We start from the raw sequence: 22513 nt of genomic DNA, 5'->3' as shown, positions 1-22513 counted from the left end.
TGAGCTGGGCATGAAGTAGTGCTCGAGAGGGACCTTCAAAGTTCTTGATGCGGCTCACCAGCGCCCTCTGGATTCCTGGTGAGCCCTGTCTTTTACTGGACAGGATGACACGTAATGGCCTCCCTCTCCACAGTACATGCAACAGTTCTCCCTTTGGCGCCGTTGTCGTTCAGCAGCTGACAGCCTGGTCCTGCCCAGCTGCATGGGTTCAACTGGGTCACTAGAGGCAGCAGCGGTAGGAAAACACGTTGAAGTGGAAGGTGAAACTGGAAGACGTGGAAGGCTACGGGAAGTGCTGGTCAGTACCTTCTCTCGTCTCCTCTCCTGGATACGTCCATCGATGCGGATAGCGGTGGCGATGAGAACGTCCAAATCCCCTGGAGGATCCCGGGCCGCCAGCTCGTCCTTGATGGCATCAGAAAGTCCGTTGTAAAAGGCGTCAGCCAGGGAGGAAGAGTTCCAGTCACTCTCTGCAGCGATAGTCCGGAACTCGATGGAATAATCAGTCACTCTCCGGCTCCCCTGAGCCAGGTTAAACAGACCCCGAGCAGCCTCTCGACCAGGGGTAGCATGATCAAACACCTTCCGAAGACCCTCAGAGAAGGCAGCCACAGAAGAACAGAGAGCCGACTGCTTCTCCCACTCGGCGGCACCCCAGTTCCGGGCCCGCCCAGTAAGCTGGGTGATCATGAAAGCCACTCTCGACCTCTCCGTGGGATATGTGAGAGGTTGTAGTTCAAAAGTCAATGAGCACAGAGTCAGAAAGGAGCGACAGGTATCTGGAGCTCCAGAAAAGCGCTCTAGAGCACTTAAGCGGGGCTCTGGACGGGAGACAGCAGGGACAGGAGGGCTGGTGGGTGGTTGAACCGCTGGGGTCTGACTGTCCAGCGTGAGCTAATGGAGCTGGCCGCTCAGAACCTCAAAATGCTGATTGTGGCGTTCCGAAGCTTCCTGGAAAGCCACTTCCATAGCGGTGAACTGTCTCGAATGCTGGTGTAGGGCGGCACCTTGTGCTGCCACTTCTTCCTTAAGAGCCTTTGTGTCGGCTGGGTTCATCTTATGGCCAGATTGTACTGTCAGGATTGTACCAAAATGGCAGGCCAGAACCCAATAGCACGACAACAAACAGTTCAGGTATTGCAACAAAGTTTAATAAGGAATCAAACCAGGTGGTAGCGAGGCAACAAGTCCAAGAGGGGCAGGCAAAGGGAAATCCAAAATCCAAAAAGGCTGGGTCAAAACACGAATAGGCGGGCAGGTAAACAGGCAGGAATTCAGAATGGCTGGAGAGCAATGTAACACAAAGACAATCTGGCAGGGAACTGAGGGAATGAACCGGTATATATACTGTGGGGCTAATAGCTGATGGGGAGCAGGTGAGTGTGGTTAGACCAGGTGGAAGTAATCAGCAGGGAGTGCAGAGCAGGGGGGAGTGGCCGGGTCTGAAATGACAAGAGAGTTAATATGGGAACAGACAAGTGACAAAAAACTAAATTGTGGCTGAAGTAGTGACACTTGTTTAGTTCTATTATGATTGTATGGTGGTGACATACAGGCAAGTCTGAGGCCTTTCAAGTTCAAACTGTTTTTTCTGTTGGTTCTCTTGGTCTGTTTGAAAACAAAGTCATCATGTTTGAATACTTGAAAAACAAAGTTGTTATTTCAGCGTACTTGGAAGCTCATTTTCCTAATGAAATGCAAGGGCTTTTGTGTCCGACCGAACCACAAGCACATGGTAATAATGACCTGGATGGTCAGAGGGATTGCAATACGTAAAAGTGACTTATTTTGGTCGCTATTTCCACAAAAACAAACAAACCAGAACAAAGAAGAGTGAAACCATCATCCAGGAGCAGTTAGAGCTGTAGATTTGAATAGGCCTAAATCTTTCCGCAATTATGGAGGGGGTGTTATTGAAGTGGAATCAGGTAGTGGCCGAGAGGACCTTTTTGATTCCATCATCATCTATAACTAAAGGAGACACGTGCAGAGAGAGACTCGGGAAGATAGTGGTTCTGGTCTCATCAGGTTTCTTTATTGAAGTTTGCCATCAGTCTCAAGTGAGCAGACACAGCTCCTAATACCAATACAGATGTTTAACCTATACATTACAAAAGATAGGCTACCTCTCAGATCTTTAACCATAATTCTAGTCTAGCCTTAACCTCGGTGAAGTGGAGCCGAACCCAAAAGCCATACCTCGGGCCTCTGGAAAACAGGCAGCAGGACTGCCTGTAGAGCGCTTCCTTTCAGTGAAAAGCCATTGGCCTTTTATGCAGATCATCCTGTGTCTGTGTGTGTGTGGGTGCACGCCTGTGTGTGTGTCTGTGTGTGAGTGTGCATGTGTGTGTGAGAGTGTGCATGTGTGTGTATGCGTGTACGAGTCTCTCCAATACCTGACCATATTAGCAACTGGCTGCTTCTAATAGATTATAGTAGTTCTATTTGTTGCAGAGATGTTGTAATATTGTTCCTGTTTTCTACTGTGTTTGCAACACCTGCTGTTGTTGCAATCTGTAAGGTCATTATGACCTGTGACTTTCTGCTTGACTCACAAATTCTGTAACTCCTTTCAAATGTGGCATGTTGAAATAATCCTACATTATTTTATGTTGGTGGTGGCAGGGAATTAATTAGGCAATGTTTTCATGAATCACTATTTTTTATAGGCCCTAGGCCTACACTCAAATATCCATTTATGTCAATTGTATTTGTTGTGTTTGAAGCACATTGAACAGACTGTTTGAAATGTGACATGCCATTTTACATTTTTCTTCACTTAAATCGCTTGATTTTGAACAGAATATTTCTCATACTCTTGATAATCTATCAAATCTGATTACATGAATGTGTAAAGCATCACACGAAACACATCACAGTAGGCTACTATCACTTTTTAATTTTCTACTTTTAATTTTTAAAACTAGGCCTACAACCTAAACAACATGGCTGCCCCGTTTCCCGCGACTGAGAAGGGGCGTGTCGTATTGTGTTTATATGACAATGCGTCTGCGTCAGTCAGTTGTAACTGTCATACACGATCTGAGGAGCCTGCACGATATGAGGTGCGCGTGCGCAAAATGGCCGCCATCATTGACAGCCCGCTTAGCTCAAAGTGTTTTGGAGAGCCACAGACTGCACTAAAAACAGACTGTAACTCGCTCAATTCTGAACCAATTTGCATGACATTTAGTTTGTTATGAAGATAGAACAGTTAATCATGCTACTGATTACGTGTTGGAATTAAATTCAGTTACGGGGCGGCTAAGCCACGGACTTTGTGTGTGTGTGCGTGCTTGTGCTCACGGAGAACTTTATGAGGGGGCGGGGGTGAGGACGCTGACGTGCGTTGCCTAGGCGACTGCGGGCTTTCCAAGATGGCGGCCGTTCTGCGCATGCGGTCCTCATATCGTGCAGGCTCCTCAGAGATCGTGTAGTGACAGTAACCACAAGGTAAAGTAGAGTGAATGTTCTTTCAAATGTACCTGTATGTTTTTATTTATGTAATGTTATATGTAGTATTGATATTAGACTTTCAGACAACCCACCTAATTTTAATTAAAACACACGCTAGTTACTTTATATTATAGACCGATGTTGTCTGCATTTAATCTTTCACTGCAGTTGCTTAGACATGTAATTTGAATAAATTAGTAACTCTTGTGAAACTAGCAAGACACGTTTTTAAAGTACAGTGCCACAATACTATTTTCTAAATATTTTTCATATATGCAATTTTGTTTAGCACTGTAATGTCTCCTCAGATAGCAACTGTAACCTAACACTACTAAATGTTTCAATTATGTTTTCATTTTAGAGGAAAGAATCAGGTGAGCAGGGGAAAAAGTCAAAAAATAAAATAAAACACACTGAGAAGGATGTGCGCTTATTGGCTGAGAAACAGACATCTTATGGAGGTTAGTGTGACTTCTCCTGATTCAATGAGTCTGTGCATCCGTCTGAGGTTCATAAAGTCTCCAGTTCTCTCAAATTGATGGCTAATGATATTTAAATTCCTTTTCTAAGTGTTACTGTAGTTCCTTACATTACAATATCACACCACATTAAAGTTGAAATGGTAACTAGATTCATGTAAAAGAGGCTTTGGCTGTTTTTAATGGCCATTGAAAGGTAGAGATACCAATTTAATCATTGCCTGATCATAAGATTTATTTTATGACAGGATCCCGGCCATCCTCTCACTTAAAGCCAAAGGATACCCATCAAGATGATGCCACCACTTCAACAGAAAGTAAACAAAGTTATTTACATCATCTGGTAAATGTTGTATTAAAAATGGCAGTATATAAATAGAATTGAACAACCATGCAACTTATAATTTATGTTAGTAATTTGTTTTTGTTCTGTCCTTGTCTTTTTGTCATATTTAAGCTACTGCATTAGAAGTGGAAGAGGCGCAGCAGACAATTGGTAGGTTTTAAGCTCTATGAACATGTCTTGATATCATAGTTTATTGGAAATTTCCATTTGATATCATTAGTTTGGCTTTCTTATTTCAAATTGGTTTGTTTATCATTTACATGTCGGCATTCGGACATTATTGTCTACAAGCAGCTAGAGCTGCAAAGATTAATCGACGAATCGATTATTAAAATAATCGCCAACTATTTTGATAATCGATTAATCGTTTCAAGTAATTTAATAAAAAATTTCCAAATTCTCTGATTTCAGCGTCTCAAATGTGAATATTTTCTGGTTTCTTCAATCCTATTATGACAGTAAACTGAAATATCTTCGTGTTTTGGACATAAAAATACATTTGAGGAAGTCAACATGGGCTTTGGAAAATTGATCAACATGTTTCACCATTTTCTGACATTTTACGGGCCAAAACACTAATCGATTATAATCGAGAAAATAATCAACAGATTAATCAATTATCAAAATAATCGTTAGCTGCAGCCCTACAAGCAGCCCAAAATCAAGAGTGAGTTTACCTTTTGAAGATAGTAATTTCATGCTCTGCCCCTAGACGTAAAGCTGCAGTTGCTGAAGGAAAGCTTGATGGAAGATCCATTGGATTGTTCACTAGAAGCTTTGACGGTTCCTAGGACCTGGCAGATGCGGCAGACACTGTCCGTTGAGAAATGGGAGACTGCAAGGCCGCATCTATTGGATCTGATGCTCTCAGCAGAGAAACCTTTGCTTGAGCTTTGTGACCACTGCAACATAGAACAGGCTGTAATAAGATGTCGCGACTGCCTGCCAAAGCACGACTGTGACGTGTTCCATCATCAGAGCTGGGTTTTACACAATAGGGACTCTCTGTTTGAGGGTTTTTATACAGCAATTCCACCTACATGCTATGCATTGCTAAATGATGATGGGACACATACAATATCTGAACAAGGTATGTATGTATGAAAAGTTTTAAAATTATTTTAGATTATAAAATATTGTTTTGGAGATGTACTCCTTATTTCTTTGCTTTGTATTTCATTATAGCACGTCTGTTACCAGTTGCTCGGCCCAGCAACATATGCAGTTGTGATGCTGCAGACATCACTGTTTGTACTGGTAAGCATACCATCATTGAAGCATTGGGCTATGATTCTGCAACGACTACACACAGTATATTGAGAGAACCGAATTGAATTGGTGTAAAAATTTAGGACATATTATATTCCCTTGTTTCCACAGGACGATATGATCTGTCCTTGCCTACAAGTACCTGCAGGTCCTGCTTAACGTCATGGACTCCTGGACTGAAAGACCTACAGGCCAGTGGTTACTGGCCTGGTAATGTGGTTTTTCAGACATTGTACGCTATTGATGTCTTTAAGACATTCGAAGAGCTGAAAGTCACTGCACCAGGTTTATCCCGACAAGCATTTGTTAAAATGCTTGAGCAACGTTCTAGCACCTTTGGGCGCGTAAGTCATAGCATTTTCTTCAGAGAATGTAGTCACCTACACTGGCTGTGCTATTAATTGTTCACATAATTGAATGTTATCTCCTTTTTAATAATAGGCAGGGAGTATTTATGGTGACAGTCTACAGCGTAGCTTCTTGGAGTGGACATACTGTCGCGATGATAAAGACAAACTACTCCACAAAAAACCTTTCTCATGCCCAGCCTGCGCTGAGGATGTTGCAGCAATCTCGCTTGACGGAAACCGGAAGATGTATCGATTCAGCAGGACCAAAGGGTACTGCTGCTTATTAAATTACATTAATTTAAGTATAATGTATCATTGTATTTGGAAATTCCTTAGGCATGGAATCTGAATGTCTCCTTTGCAAATGTTTAGAGTGGGTGAAAATGCATTCTTCGACGGTGCATTTTTTGCAAAGGACAAGGATGTGGCAGACTTTGTGCAGCTTATCCGGAATCGAGTCCAACCTGTGAGTTGTATGTTTATTATAATCACAAAAATGTGGCTAACACAGTTGCACTTAAATTATTTTTGGTCATACATTGTAGAAAATTACGCTTCCAGGTTAAATATGTGCTTGTTAAAACACAAAGCTGAAAAGTACCATTTTCAGAGAAGCAAAAACATGCTGTATATTTCTTATTTGAGTTCGGTAAATTAGATGTTAAGCTTTATTTTCAAACCGTTTATGTTACATGTTTTCAAAGGTATCTGGGAAAGGTGTCTGTGGGAAGTCACAATGGACAGCTGCACGAGAGACTGCCAACAAGTCTGGGTCCAAAGTGGATGAAGAGGGTGTGGAGGTGGCTGTCTGTCGTCATGGCATTCTTTTTAAAGCCTTGAACATGTTTAGGGGAGAGATATTTGCATATCCTCTTTTCCTACAGAAGGAGCTTGCCATGGCCTATAAAATACAGTTCATTTGCACAGACATCATGTGCAAATACTATCCATACCTCCAGAAAGTGTGCGAGTCCTTTCCAGAACTTGTTCCACTCTTGCAAAATAGGCCATTCCTGTCCGTGATGCACGCCAAGGGTCACTCTGGTAAATGTGAGGTAATGTATCTATTCTAGATTACCTCCTACACTGTATATTGCTTGTGTTATGAATGTTGTTGGGGAAAGTTAATCTAATCAATCGCAATATGTAAACGATCACTTAAAAAGTATATTAACCCTCTGAGCCCTGAGGGCATTTTCTCGATTTTACATGCTTTTATAAATTACCATTTTAGAGGGCAAGTAGATAACATAATACCCAGCTGATTCATATTAAAATGTTCAGAACACTCTCAGCTCTCAGTTAGGAAGGTTAAATTTTGCCCTAGTCCAATGTAAAAAAAAAATATTTTGACATAAATGTTGAAATTTGAAGTCCGATTTTTGAAAAATTTTGAAATTTGTGTGAAATAATACCTTTATTCATCTGATTGAGTTATTTTGGCTCTTGAAATTGCTTCTCCAAAACATTAGCTTCTAAAATGTACTAGAATTTTTCCATAAAAAGGTTGGGAAGAGCAAAAAACATGACTAAAATGATCTTTTTGTCCAAACGTTTTTTGGTTTTTTGGTTCTCGATTTTACATGCTTTTATAAATTACCATTTTAGAGGGCAAGTACATAACATAATACCCAGGTGATTCATATCAAAATGTTCAGAACACTCTCAGCTCTCAGTGAGGAAGGTTCAATTTTGCCCTAGTCCAATGTAAAAAAAAAATATTTTGACATAAATGTTGAAATTTGAAGTCCGATTTTTGATAAATGTCGAAATTTGTGTGAAATAATACCTTTATTCATCTGATTAAATTATTTTGGCTCTTGAAATTGCTTCTCCAGAACATTAGCTTCTAAAATGTACTGGAATTTTTCCATAAAAAGGTTGGGAAGAGCAAAAAACATGACTAAAGTGATCTTTTTGTCCAAACATTTTTTGGTTGAGATCTAAGGGCATTTTCTCGATTTTACATGCTTTTATAAATTACCATTTTAGAGGGCAAGTAGATAACATAATACCCAGCTGATTCATATTAAAATGTTCAGAACACTCTCAGCTCTCAGTTAGGAAGGTTCAATTTTGCCCTAGTCCAATGTAAAAAAAAATATTTTGACATAAATGTTGAAATTTGAAGTCCGATTTTTGAAAAATTTCGAAATTTGTGTGAAATAATACCTTTATTCATCTGATTGAATTATTTTGGCTCTTGAAATTGCTTCTCCAAAACATTAGCTTCTAAGATGTACTAGAATTTTTCCATAAAAAGGTTGGGAAGAGCAAAAAACATGACTAAAATGATCTTTTTGTCCAAACGTTTTTTTGGGTTGAGATCTAAGGGCATTTTCTCGATTTTACATGCTTTTTATAAATTACCATTTTAGAGGGCAAGTAGATAACATAATACCCAGGTGATTCATATCAAAATGTTCAGAACACTCTCAGCTCTACATTAGGGAGTTTCACTTTTGTCCTAGACCAATGTGAACAAAAATATTTTGACACAAATGCTGCAATTTGAAGTCAGATTTTTGAAAAATGTGGAAACTTATGTGAAATAATACCTTTATTCACCAGGACAAATTGTTTTGGCTCTTGAAATTGCCTCTCCAAAACATTAGCTTAGCGAAGGAATACAATATTTGACTAATGTTAACTAATGTTAAAATAAAATATGAATAGTGTGGATGCAGGAGAACTTCAGATGCTGCCAGAGGAAGGACCTGATCCACACCGTCTCGTCTCCACCAGGGAAAACTGGAAGAGAACAGACAGACAACAAATGAGCCAAGAAAAGTGAACAGGCATGAAAACAAAAAGACTATCCTGCTGAGCGAAAGCATTATCCCCATTTACAAAGCATTAGCTTCTATAATGCACTGTCATTTTCCAAAAAAAAGTTGGGAAGTGCAAAAAACATGACTAAAATCAAATTTGCCAAAATACAAATAGTCTCTTACTCTACTTTGACCACATATGAGGAATTAAGCAAAATGAGACTGAATAATGACTTGATACTAGTGTTGTTTTTGTCAACGAAATGTATGACAAAATATCGTCGTCAACGAACATTTATCACGTGACAGAAACGAGACGAGACGCAACGTAAATGGTGGTCATGTGACGAAGACTATAATCAAATATATAATGCTTTATTGTTGACTAATAAAAACGGGACTAAATGTGGTTTACAAAAACAAAAACTGACATTACAGCATCGTAAGAGAGGCCGTGTCCGGAGGGGATGTCACTTTTCCCTGTGTAAATGTTAAAATCTATGGTGTAGCCATTGCTTGAGTCCGCCAAAACGAACAATTTGAAACCCCACTTAGTAGGTTTGGCCTTCATGTATTGAGTAATTCCGGTTTTAGCCTTTGAGGCAACCATCCTTTCATCCACGGCTAGGTTTTTGTATGGATGAAAATAGGTCTTTGCTGCGGTTTTGATCAAATTGAGGAGAGGTTTGACCCTGAAGAGTTTGTCGAATTGTGGCGTTCCCTTCTTCCTATCATTGTTTACATCTTCATCTGGATCACTTATGTGTAAGTTCCAGGAGATGACACCAAATCTGTCCCTACTCATGACTGTTGCGGCAAATGGACAGGTTAAACTGTGGTTCTGCCTCCAGTAATCAGCAATGTGGTGTAGTCTAACCAGGGCCATGTAAAAGAGGAGTCCAATGTACTTGTAAAACTCCTCAACTGTCAAATCAGTCCATTTAAACTTTTTACCCATGGCAATTTTTTTGGCAGCCTGTTTGTTTGTGTTGCTACAGAGTGTGTGTACAGTGTGTGCAGTGAAAAACAATTTGAAGAGCTCAATTGGTGTGTAGAAGTGCGTGCCTAGCTGTGGGCCAGGGGTGCGTGCAGGTTGAAACCTGGAGACAGGAGGAGCGGTGTCCTGGTCTTCCTCAGTCTTCCAAGCCCGCTGCTGCGTAGGGGGTGCTGGTGGAGTTGGGACACGGGACCTCTTTGCGGGTGGTTCTCCTCTTCTCCTGGACCTGGTGCTGCCACAGATTCACAGAAATCAGTCTCATTATCTCATAACAAAAATATTCAAACTTCACAACTTGTATTTGCAAACAACAGTGTAATAAAAGTCGATGCAAAAACATTTCCATTCTGTACTATTTGTAAATTGTAAAGGGAAATACTTTTACACAGAATACACACCTATTACTATTATTTTCAAACAAAAGTAAACAAAAGTAGTGCTATCAATAGAGAAATCAGTCCCTGTAATGTCAAGAATGCAAAATTCAAGCTATCTTACATTTACACACAGAGCTTCATTTGCAATTTCTAAAATAAATTATTATATCCGTTTATAAACAGCTGTATAGCCTACTACAGTTTGTTTGTTTCTCTCTCTCTCTCTCTCTCTCTCTCTCTCTCTCTCTCTCTCTCTCTCTCTCTCTCGTAACTTCTGTCTCCTCCCCTCAGCCAGACTAAATGACGGCTTTCCATCTCCCACAACAGACAGCGCTGTGTGTGTGTGTGTGTGTCAAAATATTGACACACACACACACACACACACACACACACACACACACACCCCGGGTGTCCATTTATGCGAGACAGCTAGCAAACAAAATTGAGACACACGGGGAAGATTGCTTACTTTTACTTGTTTTCAAACTATTACTTGTTTTCAAACAACAGAAGGCTGGCGACAAGAGTATACAGCTCTGTCACGTCAGTTCCAAAAAAAAAATCGGTCACGTCACGGACGCAACATTCAAGCTAGTTTACATGTTCACACTTAGCTTCCATTACAAAAACAGACGTTTTGTCAAATAAATGCTCTTACCCGTCTTCAAATGGATCCATGTCATCTTCATATTCCTCTTCGTCAAAGCCCTCAATGTCGGAATTGGCGTCTTCCTCTGAATCTCGTCGCGGGCCTCAGTTGTCGAACATCCGCACCATGGTGAAATCGAAATTAGGAGCATGATAGGAGTCCTTTGTTCAGTGATTGTGTATGTTTGACCTTAGTGGGAGGTCCTTAGTGATTACACTAAGTTGATTGGATGGTTTTTCACAAAATATGACAGCAAGCAGCTCTACCAATCACGCAAGGGAAAGGGCCGATGACGTTTTCGCAAAATGTTGATTGACAAGCGGCTCAGCCAGTAGCGCAAGGGAAAGGGTTGATACATTTTCGCGCCTCTCAGCAACATATCTCTGGCTGTGAGTCACGTAGAATAACGCGAGAATATGTCCCGGAAAGGGGAGAATCTCAGCTTTCCGGTGATATTTAAACCACATTGCTGCGATTTAATAATGTTAAATAATGTATTAAAACATAACGAAATCACTGACAGAACGCCATAGAACGCAGTACTGCGGGCTCCGGGTCCAGAAAGCAATTTTGGAGGTGATGTGGAAAATTCAAATTATGATCTTATTCCACCACAGGTGCAGTGGGGTGGACGCAATCAGGAAGGAGCAGGTTAGTTGTCCAGCATGCAGCTGAGATTGACTATAACTAAAGATTAAGCAAACCCTACCCGTAAAACATTTAAACATTTGAAAAGGCATCAAAGAGGTTTTACTGTGAAAATTTAAATCACACATGCTGTTACATCTGTGTTTTTTTTTATCATGTCTTCCAATGGCAGGTATGACAGTTGGCGAGGAGGTTGAGCAGGTGAATTCTTTTTTGTCACGTGTTGCACTGACGACAAAGTACATGACCAAATCCAGTAAGTAAATTAATGTTTCCTTCAACATGTAGTACATGATTTGTATGCCATTTCTACCATCATCTTTACATAATCTTGCTCAAATCAAGCTTTACAATTTTGAAGAATGAACGAAAGTCAAAATATTGAAGTTGAAAATCATCTACTACAACAGTTGTATTAGTAACCTTTTCTCCCCTGCACTGATAGCACGGACTGATATGATAACCATTCAAGCACGAGGCTGGAATGAAAGAAAGAAGAAAGACCTACACAAATACCTCTCTCAACGATATGTTATGTCAAGGTATCTTTTCTCTTTGGCATTTTGCATTCACTAACATTCCGTTACAGTACCATTCTTTGGAAAGCAGCTTACCCCTAAAGTGCATGAAGCTCTATTATGATGGCCAAAAAAAAAAGAGTTAATTCTTGCATGCACGACGCAGGAGGAGCGGCATTAGTCGTGACCTGTGTCCGTCTGTGCAGGCACTTATTTCTGACACTTTTTCCTTGAAGCCTCGGATGGAGAACCAGGCTGACAGCCGCGCAACCTTAACACTTTACTGTCAAATACAGGGGTAGCAGTTAAAGTTATTGGGGGACGAGATCAGCAAATAAAGATGGTCAAATAACTAAAGGAAGTCCCCCGCTCGGAATATTGAATTAACTTTTTTAAATTAAATAATCACTAACGCGTTTGCGGAAATAATATTAATCTCATGGCCGGTCCGTCGGGCCCGTGTGGGCTGTACGGGCCGCCCCTCCGGGGGTTTCGGCTGTGGTTGCTCCTCGTGGCAGCGGTGCATTTGGCTATTTCCCTATTCTATACTCTATTCTCTATCTACGGTCCCGGTCCTCCTCGGGACTAGTGCCGCACTGGGGCGTGCTCTCTGGGGGCGAGGTGCTGGGGGGCAGCTGGGGGCCAAGCCCCGGAGGCCGCCGCGACCACCTGTCCGGAGGCAAGGCAAGGTCCCACCCCCCAGCAGCGGTGCCCACGGTCAGACGCCAATTTGCCCCAGCTCGAGCGGCCAGGGCAGCCCACCGGAACAGCCCAAGACCGGTACCTACCCCAGAGCAAACTCCCCCCCAGCAGAGGCCAGAGAACCGACCCCAGACAGGGTGACCCGCCACCGACCCCGCACCAGCAGAGAGGTGGATGAGCGCTAACCAAAGGTTAATTCAAAGAGATAAGTCTTAAGTTTAGACTTGAACACCTCGATAGACTCAGATTGCCCGATCTCTATTGGGAGTGTGTTCCATAACGAAGGAGCTCGATACGAGAAAGCCCTGCTGCCGGCAGCTTTCTTAACTCTGGGGACAGACAGGAGCTCTGCAGTCGTAGACCGTAGTGCCCGTGATGGGGCATATCGCGCAACTAGGTCAGACAAATATGAATTGTTCACCATTGTTATAGCGTTATTATTAACAGCCTGAGGAGCTGCCTCGGTCTCGGTTTGTCTGGGCCTGAGTACCGGTTGTCCTCCCACTGAAAAATTGTCCTGCCGACGCTAATTGCATAACTGATACCATTTCTCTGACATTTGTTCTCCTCTGTCTATCTTCCATGATTGGCTGAGCATTGCCCCGGGGGTTGTCTCCCTCTGTCTACCAAGCACTCTCCATACTACTCGACTGACTCTGAGTTCTGTGCGGAATCAGCTGTCCTAGGAACGGATGCTCCCCGCCTGCTATTGCCTCACATCAGCCTTGATTCACCGTCCATCAGGATAGTACTCTTTCTACTCGCTTGCTTGTTCAATCTTTAAATTAATTTTTGCTTTGCTCACTGGTTACCTGTCTCTCCTCTTCCAGTTTTCCCTGGTCGTGACGAGACGGTGTGGATCTGGTCCCCCCCCGGTAACATCTGAGAATGGACCATCAACGCGAAAGATGTTGCAGTGGTTAAGGATGCCACCTGGAGACGTGGGATGTAATCCCGGCGCTGGAAACCTTAGTTTTCCCTGGTGGAGACGAGACGGTGTGGATCCTCTGGCAGCATCTGAAGTCTTCCTGCATCCACACTATTCGCACTTTACTTAGTATTACCATGTAATCACCTGGTCAATGATCAAATTCCTTCGTGATTTTCTCTACTTATCTATTGCAGCATGTCCGTCCTGGGAGAGGGATCCCTTACTCTGTCGACTCTCCCTGAGATTTCTTCAATTTTTTTTTTATTCCCGTTAAAGGGTTTTTACTGGGAGTTTTTTCTCAGCCGAGCTAAGGGTGTAAGGGCAGGGTGTCATATTGTATCATATATCATATTGTATGAAATGTAAAGCCCACTGAGACAAATGTGTTTGTGTTTTTGGGCTATACAAATAAAACTGATTTGATTTGACGCTTCCAACATGGATTCCTCCATAAGACTTACCCTCTCAATGTACAAAATGTAATATTAATATTTGTAATTCTCCGCTCAGGAGGATAATTCAGATTATTGGCAGAGGTGATTTTACACCAATGAGGACATATTTATGAATGAGGATATTGATTTTAGCTAATAAATTACTTAAAACGTTACAGTGTCCCCTTAACCCTGTTGGGAACAACAAAGTATTTCTCACAGACTCGCATAAATATTGTTGTTTCAATAAATCATTGTACAAATAATCAATTGAATCTTTTTTCCTCCTACCATTTTTTTCATCCTAGCATTCTTGATATCTTTACTCGTAAACCCAATGTATTGCTGAAGATTGACGTGTATTCCACCTCAACCTTATTTTCCAGAAGGTTTGCAAGTGTAGGCCTACATCCTTTAGCGTCAGTCAATATCATAACATACAGTTGATATACCAATATGTTAAGAAATAGAGTAACAGAAAGCATAAACCTGATCCATTCCTCATCCCCACGGATCCTTCGTTAAATCTAGTCTACTGCACATTGCATCTTATTAAATGAGCGATTCATCTTGTTGTTTATTATTTTATGGTCACTTATGAATAGAAATGTACATTTCATTGTCAAAACAAATCTCATTGAGGTCCACCTCACACCTTTGGTGTCATTACCTCGGCGGCACTCGTGGAGGCGCTGTTTAGTCTGGCGCCAGGCTATGACCATCACTTATATGGGTAAGTTTAATATGTGAATGATTGTAACTTGGGAGGCTTCGGGTTTGACTATTTCCTTTGCAAGAACATGAATAAAAATTAAGAATAGTGTCAAACAAAGGTGTCTTGTTGAAATCTGGGGCCTATCCGAAAAGTCCAATCTCCTAACCTATAAGCCTCCTTTCCTATGCCTTAACCCCTAAACGTCATCGGGGTTAAGGAGAGATGAAAGGTGCTTCCTATCGAACATAGGAAAGGACAGCACTGTTTCAAATGAATTCGACTCCACTTTTCCTAACCGACGTCATTGCGCGACGGCGAGTATTGCTGACGTGAGTCACTAGCGTGAAACTACACTATAGCCTATTCTCCGAAAATTGACCACAACAAGCGCTCGTTTGATCCTTTTCATATTGATTTTAATCAGGTTGTCGCCAACAGAGTGAGAATCACTCCCATACAGTCAAGTGCGAAAGTTTGTGAACCCCTTGAACATTTTGGAATTTTATTTATTGTAACCATCATTAATTCATTTTTATCAATACCAGTATTTTTTATATGAAATAACAGATGTTTGTTTATCAATTCAACATTTTTCTTTTCCAGAAATCAATTGTTAAAACAGATAAAACAAATTATTTGACGAATGTTGTATGTGCAAAAGTTTGTGAACCCTGAGCTGCATTGCTTAAATGGAGCAGGTAAACACAATCAGATGGGCCAAATTGAGTCATGAAATGGACCAATGTAGTGAGAGATCTTTAGGGAAGAAATTGGGCGGCACTAGATACAACAGAGATAAAACCAGGTCAGTTTAGGCTCACCAAAGTGAACCCATACAGGTCAGACATGCTAAAAGGGGAAACAATCTCAGGGGATCTCAGGAATAGAGTTGTGATGCTGCACATTTGTCTGGGGACAGCTATAAATTATTTTAAAAAAAGTTTGAGCTCCATCGGTCCACCGTGAGGCAAATCATCTACAAATGAAGAGCTTTAAGAGTGACTGAACATCTGCCTAGAAGTGGACTTCCTTCAAAAATATCCACAAGCGCCACAAGATAAGTGATTTTTCAGTTAAAAGCCAACCCAAACATTACATCTGGTGATTTGCAGACCTCTCTTGCAGCATCTGGGACAGATGTGCATGGTTCCACAATAAGAAGAAAACTCAGTCAACATGGCTTTCATGGGATGGTTGCTGAAGAAGCCTCTGCTCTCAAAAAAGAACAAAACTGCTTGTCACAACTTTGCCAGAGAGCACCTGGAAATACCTGAAGTCTTATTCTGTGGACAGATTAGTCAAAAATTGAACTGTTTGGTCATAACCAAAACCGCCATGTTTGGGCAAAAACGCAATTCTGCCTACCACCTAGAGAACCTTCTCCCAAGTGAATAATGGTGGTTTCAAATTGTCTGCAAATCTCCAGGTGTAATGTTTGGGTTGGCTTTTACCTGAAAAATCACTTTTCTTGTGGCGCTTGAGGATATTTTTGAAGGAAGTCCACTTCTAGGCAGATGTTAAGTCACTCTTAAAGCTCTCCATTTGTAGATGATTTGCCTCACGGTGGACCGATTGAGCTCAAATTTTTTTTTATGAATTTATAACTGTCCCCAGACAAATGTGTAACATCAAAACTCTATTCCTGAGATCCTCTGAGATTTGTTTCCCTTTTAGCATGTCTGACCTGTATGGGTTCACTTTGGTGAGCCTAAACTGACCTGGTTTTATCTCTGTTTTATCTAGTGCCACCCAATTTCTTTCCTAAAGATCTCTCATTACATTGGTCTATTTCATCAACCAATTTGGCCAACCTGATTGTGTTTACCTTGCTCGATTTAAGCAATGCAGCTTAGGGTTCACAAACTTTTGCACATACAACATTCGTCAAATAATTTGTTTTATCTGTTTTAACAATTGATTTCTGGAAAATAAAAATGTTGAATTGATAAACAAACATCTGTTATTTCATATAAAAAATACTGGTATTGATAAAAATGAATTAATAATGGTTAAAATAAATAAAATTCCAAAAGGCTCAAGGGGTTCACAAACTTTCGCACTTGACTGTATATCCCAATTCACATGTGGAATAAAAAGAGGCTACACTTGTGTTGATGTTGAAATGAACTGCCCCCAGTAACTTCATTAAATGTGAAGTTGGTATTTTATTTTCTTATGGTGTAAATTATGTGCTACGAAAATAACTATTATGATGTTGGTCTTTTATGAGTTCTTTATTATCTTTAGCCTGTGTGTGTGTGTGTGTGTGTGTGGGGGGGGTGGGGGAGGTATTTTGTTTTAGCCGAGTTAAATCTTCCTCTCTTCTCCTCTCTTCTGTTTTACCTCTCGTTCGTATTCGTGTAGAGTCGGTAAACTCCGGCGGTGGCCTGTTGCTTTAAATCTTGCCGCCGTAAAGTATTATGGGATACCTGTTACGGTTGGGTCTGGAGGACACAGGCGCAGAGACAGTGTGAGTAAAAGAAGATTTATTTTAGGAGAAAACCAGCGGGGTGTTAGGACCGGGATCCGGGGAGGGAAACTGGCTGGCATGGGGGTCCAGGGAGAGAGCAACGGGGCAAGTCCAGGGGGCTGAGTGGAAGCAGGCTAGAGCGGGCAGGCAGGAGGGGTCCGAGGAGTAGTGCTGGAGAGCTAGGGCTGGAGCTGGTGGCTGGAGTCAGGCCGGGAGAACTGTGGCAGAGAAACAGGGGTTAACCAGGAAAAAGTGGAACAGAGCATAGCTGAAAACAAGTGAGCGAGAGAGTGAACTGACTGTGTGAAAAACAGAAGCTACAATCTGGCAGTGTCTGGAAGGTAGGCCCGGGTATAAGTAGCGCAGTTGATGAAGATTGAAGGCAGCTGCGAATGTTGTTAATTGACTCCAGCACACCAGGCTCCACCCCTGCAATTAGCTCAGCACACAAACACAGGTGAAAAGGGAAAACACATATAAGGCCAAGGAGCCCAAACGGGATCATGACAGTACCCCCCCCTCAATGAGAGCCTCCAGGCGAGCCACCGGGCTTCCCTGGGTTGTCCCGGTGGAACTCCTTAATAAGGGAGGGATCGAGGATGAGCTGGTGAGAAATCCAGCTCCTCTCCCCAGAACCATAACCCTCCCAGTCCACCAAGTACTGAAAGCCCCGACCACGGCGGCGAATATCCAGGATCCGCCGGACTGTGTAGGCGGGGTGATCATCAATCATGCGGGGAGGTGGAGGGGGTGTAGCTGGAGGACACAGAGGGCTGGTGGAGACAGGCTTAAGCTGGGAAACGTGGAATGTGGGGTGAATCTTCATAGATAATGGCAGTTTTAATTTGACAGCGGATGGGTTGATAACAGTTTCGATTTCAAAAGGACCAATGTAACGTGGGGACAGCTTCTTAGACTCAGTGTTGAGTGGGATGTTTTTTGAAGAGAGCCAAACCTTCTGACCTGGTGTGAACTGTGGTGCTGGAACCCGGTGTCTGTCTGCCATGCGCCGATTGCGCTCGGTGGAACGGAGCAGGGCAGCGCGAGCGTCCCTCCAGACCTTACGACAGCGTCGAAGGTGGGCCCGGACAGATGGCACCGCGATGTCGCCCTCCTGTGCTGGGAACAGAGGGGGTTGATATCCAAGGGAACATTCGAATGGGGACATACCAGTAGCTGCACTTGTCAGGGAGTTGTGGGCGTATTCAACCCATGGCAGGTGAGTGCTCCAGGAAGACTGGTTCCGAGTAGTAACACAGCGCAGCGCAGCTTCGAGGTCCTGATTGGCCCGCTCCGTCTGCCCGTTCGTCTGGGGGTGGTAGCCTGAGGAGAGACTGACAGAGGATCCTAACTCACGACAGAAAGCCCTCCATACCTGGGACACGAATTGTGGACCCCGATCGGAGACCACGTCAGCAGGGATCCCGTGGAGGCGGACCACATGCTCAACCAGGAGATCAGCAGTCTCAGACGCTGTAGGAAGCTTGGGCAGAGGCACAAAATGGACAGCCTTGGAAAATCTATCAACAATGGTGAGTATGGTAGAATTACCTTCGGACAGCGGGAGACCAGTGACGAAGTCGAGACCAATGTGACTCCAGGGGCGCCCAGGCACCGGGAGGGGACGGAGCAAACCTGAGGAGGGTTGATGCGAGGACTTACTGCGTGCGCAGACAGTGCAGGCGAGCACGAAGGCACGGGTGTCAGCCTCGATGGTGGGCCACCAGAAGTGTCGCTTGGCCAGGGACAGGCTGCGGTTAACACCCGGGTGGCAGGAGAAACGGGAATTATGCACCCACTGGAGGACCTTGGAGCGGACAGCACTTGGCACGAACAGCCGACCCTGCGGCCCGGTTCCCGGATCCGGTTCCTCCCTCAGCGCCTCTCGGATCCGTGCTTCAATCTGCCACCTGACTGCCCCCACCACACAGCCAGGGGAGATGATGGTATCGGGACTGGAGAGACCGTGGTCAACGGCAAACTGTCGGGACAAGGCATCCGGCTTCCCATTCTTGGACCCTGGTCGAAAGGTGAGCTGGAAGTTAAATCGACCAAAGAACAATGCCCAGCGGGCTTGGCGGGAGTTAAGGCGCTTGGCGGACTGGATATAGGACAGGTTCTTGTGATCAGTCCAAACAATAAAAGGGATCTCCACCCCCTCCAACCAGTGCCTCCACTCCTCAAGCGCTAGCTTAACCGCTAGCAGTTCCCTGTTGCCGACGTCGTAGTTGTGCTCTGCGGGAGACAGGCGTCTGGAGAAGAAGGCACAGGGATGAAGCTTCTGGTCCTCCGGGGAGCGTTGAGAGAGGACCGCCCCTACCCCGGAGTCCGAAGCGTCGACCTCGACCACGAACTGTAGAGCCGGGTTGGGATGAATGAGAATGGGGGCTGAAGTGAACCGCCTCTTCAGTTCCACGAACGCCGCCTCAGCCTCAGGGTTCCAAGAGAAGGGGATAGCTGGGGAGGTAAGTCCAGTGAGGGGAGCCGCTACTCGACTGTAATCCCTGACAAACCGTCGGTAGAAGTTGGCAAAGCCCAAAAAGCGCTGGAGCTGCTTCCGGGTCACGGGTTGAGGCCACTGTGCCACCGCCTGTACCTTCTCGGGGTCGGCCCTCACCTGCCCTCGCTCTATGATGTACCCCAGGAAGTCCACGGAGTCCACATGGAACTTGCACTTCTCTGCCTTGACATACAGCTTGTTTTCCAGGAGTCGCTGTAACACCTGCTTCACGTGTTGGACATGTTCCTCCTGTGAGCGAGAGAAAATCAGTATGTCGTCCAAGTACACAAACACAGTGCGATTTAAGAGGTCACGGAGCACATCATTAACCAAAGCTTGGAAGACAGCGGGGGCATTAGTGAGACCAAAAGGCATTACCAAATATTCAAAATGTCCGAGGGGGGTCTTAAATGCAGTCTTCCATTCGTCACCCTTCCGAATGCGGACAAGGTGATAAGCATTGCGGAGATCAAGCTTGCTGAAAACTGTGGCACCGTGGAGGGATTCAAAAGCAGAGTTAATTAAAGGCAGAGGATACTTGTTCTTGATAGTGATATTGTTAAGACCCCTATAGTCTATGCAGGGACGCAGGGAACGATCCTTCTTGGCCACAAAGAAAAACCCAGCCCCGACAGGAGATGACGAAGGTCGGATAATACCTGAAGCAAGGGACTCCTTGATGTATGTCTCCATTGTCTCTCGTTCAGGCCGGGACAGGTTATACAGACGACTGGATGGCAAAGGAGCACCTGGAAGAAGATCAATAGCACAGTCATAGGGCCGGTGAGGGGGCATAGAGAGAGCACGTTGCTTACTAAATACCTCTCCCATACTGTGATATGCGGCAGGGACTTCAGACAGGTCAGGGGGCTCAAGCTTTAAAGGCACAGTGGCTCCCTCTGCTGGGGAAAGGGCGGACCGCAGGCAAGACGAGAGGCAATAATCACTCCAACTTAGTACACGACTAGTCGCCCAGTTGATGTGGGGATTGTGTAACCTTAACCAAGGCTGACCCAAAACTAAGGGAGTGTGAGGGGAAGAGATAATGTGAAACTGTATTACCTCATGGTGGTTGCCTGACAGGACAAGGCGAAGAGGCTCTGTGCGATGGGTAACCCGTGCCAGCAGCTTCCCATTAAGTCCCTGGGCATTGAGGGGAGTAGCGAGCGGTCGAGTGGCAATACCTGCTTTGGCAACGAAGTCTGCATCCAGAAAGCTCTCGTCAGCTCCAGAGTCCACCAGAGCGAACAGTGAATGGGTGTGTTGGTTCCAGGAGAGCGTAGCCCGCAGTTGCATGCGAGATTGGGGGAAAGGTTCCGATGTGATCTTGCTCACCAGTATTCCCACCGTTACTGGGGAGCACTCCCTTTTGGCCGCTGGGGACAGGAGCTCAGGAAGTGACCGGGTTGAGCGCAGTAGATGCAGAGCCCTTCATTTATCCTCCGAAAACGCTCAGCATTGGAAAGTTTGGCTCGGCCCAGCTGCATGGGCTCCTCTGCCGAGGAGGAGGGAAGGACAAAGGAATCAGGGGACTGACTGGAGTTACGACCTGGGGAGTGTCTTATAGGAACTGAGGGAGAACGGGAGGAGAACGGGTCATGAGACCGCCCGGCTCTTTCCCTACGACGCTCTCTAAGGCGATTATCAAGTCTGATAGCTAGGGCCACTAACTCGTCCAAGCTAGCTGATTCGTCCCGAACTGCTAACTCATCCTTAACTGGATCGGCTAGTCCGTTGAGAAATGCCCCCTGCAGAGCCTCATCATTCCACCCCGTCTCTGCCGCTAGCGCTCTGAAGTCTACTGAATACTCAGCTACGCTGTGGGTACCCTGTCGAAGTGTGAGGAGTCGCTTGGTGGCATCCCTGCCGCGCACCGGGTGATCGAACACCTTCTTCATCTCAGCCAAAAATAAAGCAAAAGAAAAACAAACAGCTGACTGACCCTCCCATACTCCTGATGCCCAGGTTAATGCTTTACCCGTGAGTAAACTGATTATATAGGAGATCTTGGCTCTGTCTGTGACATAGGTAGATGGCTGTTGCTCAAACGCTAAGGTGCACTGAATCAGAAAAGGCCTGCATGCCCCAAAGTCACCTGAATAGCGCTGCGGCGCCGGGACACGGGGTTCACGGGCTTGGGGAAGCGGCGGAGCCGAGGCAGGACCCTGTTGAAGACGACCGGGGTCGGCAGGAGCTGGGGGAGTGAGGTGTGCCGAGACAACGTTGAGTTGCTGCCCCATAGCAGTAACACAGGTGGAGAGCCCACTTAACGTGGAGAAGACATCTCGGAGAGTCTGCTTGTGTTTCCCTACGAGCACTCCCTGCGCTGCCAATGCCTGGTGGAGGGAGTCCGTCTCTGCTGTGTCCATGTTTAGGGCCAGATTGTACTGTTACGGTTGGGTCTGGAGGACACAGGCGCAGAGTGTGAGTAAAAGAAGATTTATTTTAGGAGAAAACCAGCGGGGTGTTAGGACCGGGATCCGGGGAGGGAAACTGGCTGGCATGGGGGTCCAGGGAGAGAGCAACGGGGCAAGTCCAGGGGGCTGAGTGGAAGCAGGCTAGAGCGGGCAGGCAGGAGGGGTCAGAGGAGTAGTGCTGGAGAGCTAGGGCTGGAGCTGGTGGCTGGAGTCAGGCCGGGAGAACTGTGGCAGAGAAACAGGGGTTAACCAGGAAAAAGTGGAACAGAGCATAGCTGAAAACAAGTGAGCGAGAGAGTGAACTGACTGTGTGAAAAACAGAAGCTACAATCTGGCAGTGTCTGGAAGGTAGGCCCGGGTATAAGTAGCGCAGTTGATGAAGATTGAAGGCAGCTGCGAATGTTGTTAATTGACTCCAGCACACCAGGCTCCACCCCTGCAATTAGCTCAGCACACAAACACAGGTGAAAAGGGAAAACACATA

General features: G+C 44.6%; 1 protein-coding gene and 2 long non-coding RNA genes across 3 annotated transcripts; all 3 read left to right on the top strand.

Moving 5' to 3' along the window:
• Positions 1-3819: 3819 nt before the first annotated feature.
• Positions 3820-4431, top strand: LOC307270057. The gene is made up of 3 exons (XR_013845529.1): positions 3820-3917; positions 4184-4252; positions 4393-4431. It is a non-coding gene; the product is annotated as an uncharacterized lncRNA (long non-coding RNA).
• An 880-nt stretch (positions 4432-5311) lies between these two features.
• On the top strand, positions 5312-6973 carry LOC307269636 (uncharacterized protein; the record flags this gene model as incomplete). Its single annotated transcript, XM_080052633.1, has 6 exons — positions 5312-5371; positions 5467-5538; positions 5662-5894; positions 5992-6170; positions 6273-6366; positions 6605-6973. The coding sequence occupies exons 3-6, from the start codon at positions 5862-5864 to the stop codon at positions 6971-6973; spliced, it is 675 nt and encodes a 224-aa protein (XP_079908759.1). The 5' UTR covers positions 5312-5371; positions 5467-5538; positions 5662-5861.
• Positions 6974-11309: 4336 nt separating this feature from the next.
• Positions 11310-11865, top strand: LOC307269984. Its single transcript, XR_013845521.1, has 3 exons — positions 11310-11345; positions 11515-11598; positions 11788-11865. It is a non-coding gene; the product is annotated as an uncharacterized lncRNA (long non-coding RNA).
• The last annotated feature ends 10648 nt before the right edge of the window (positions 11866-22513 follow it).

This window comes from Ammodytes marinus, assembly GCF_949987685.1.
Source record: "Ammodytes marinus genome assembly, chromosome: 24".
NCBI classification, from domain to species: domain Eukaryota; kingdom Metazoa; phylum Chordata; class Actinopteri; order Uranoscopiformes; family Ammodytidae; genus Ammodytes; species Ammodytes marinus.
The sequence above is the reverse complement of the archived record's forward strand: the minus strand, read 5'-3'. Positions and strand labels throughout refer to the sequence as shown.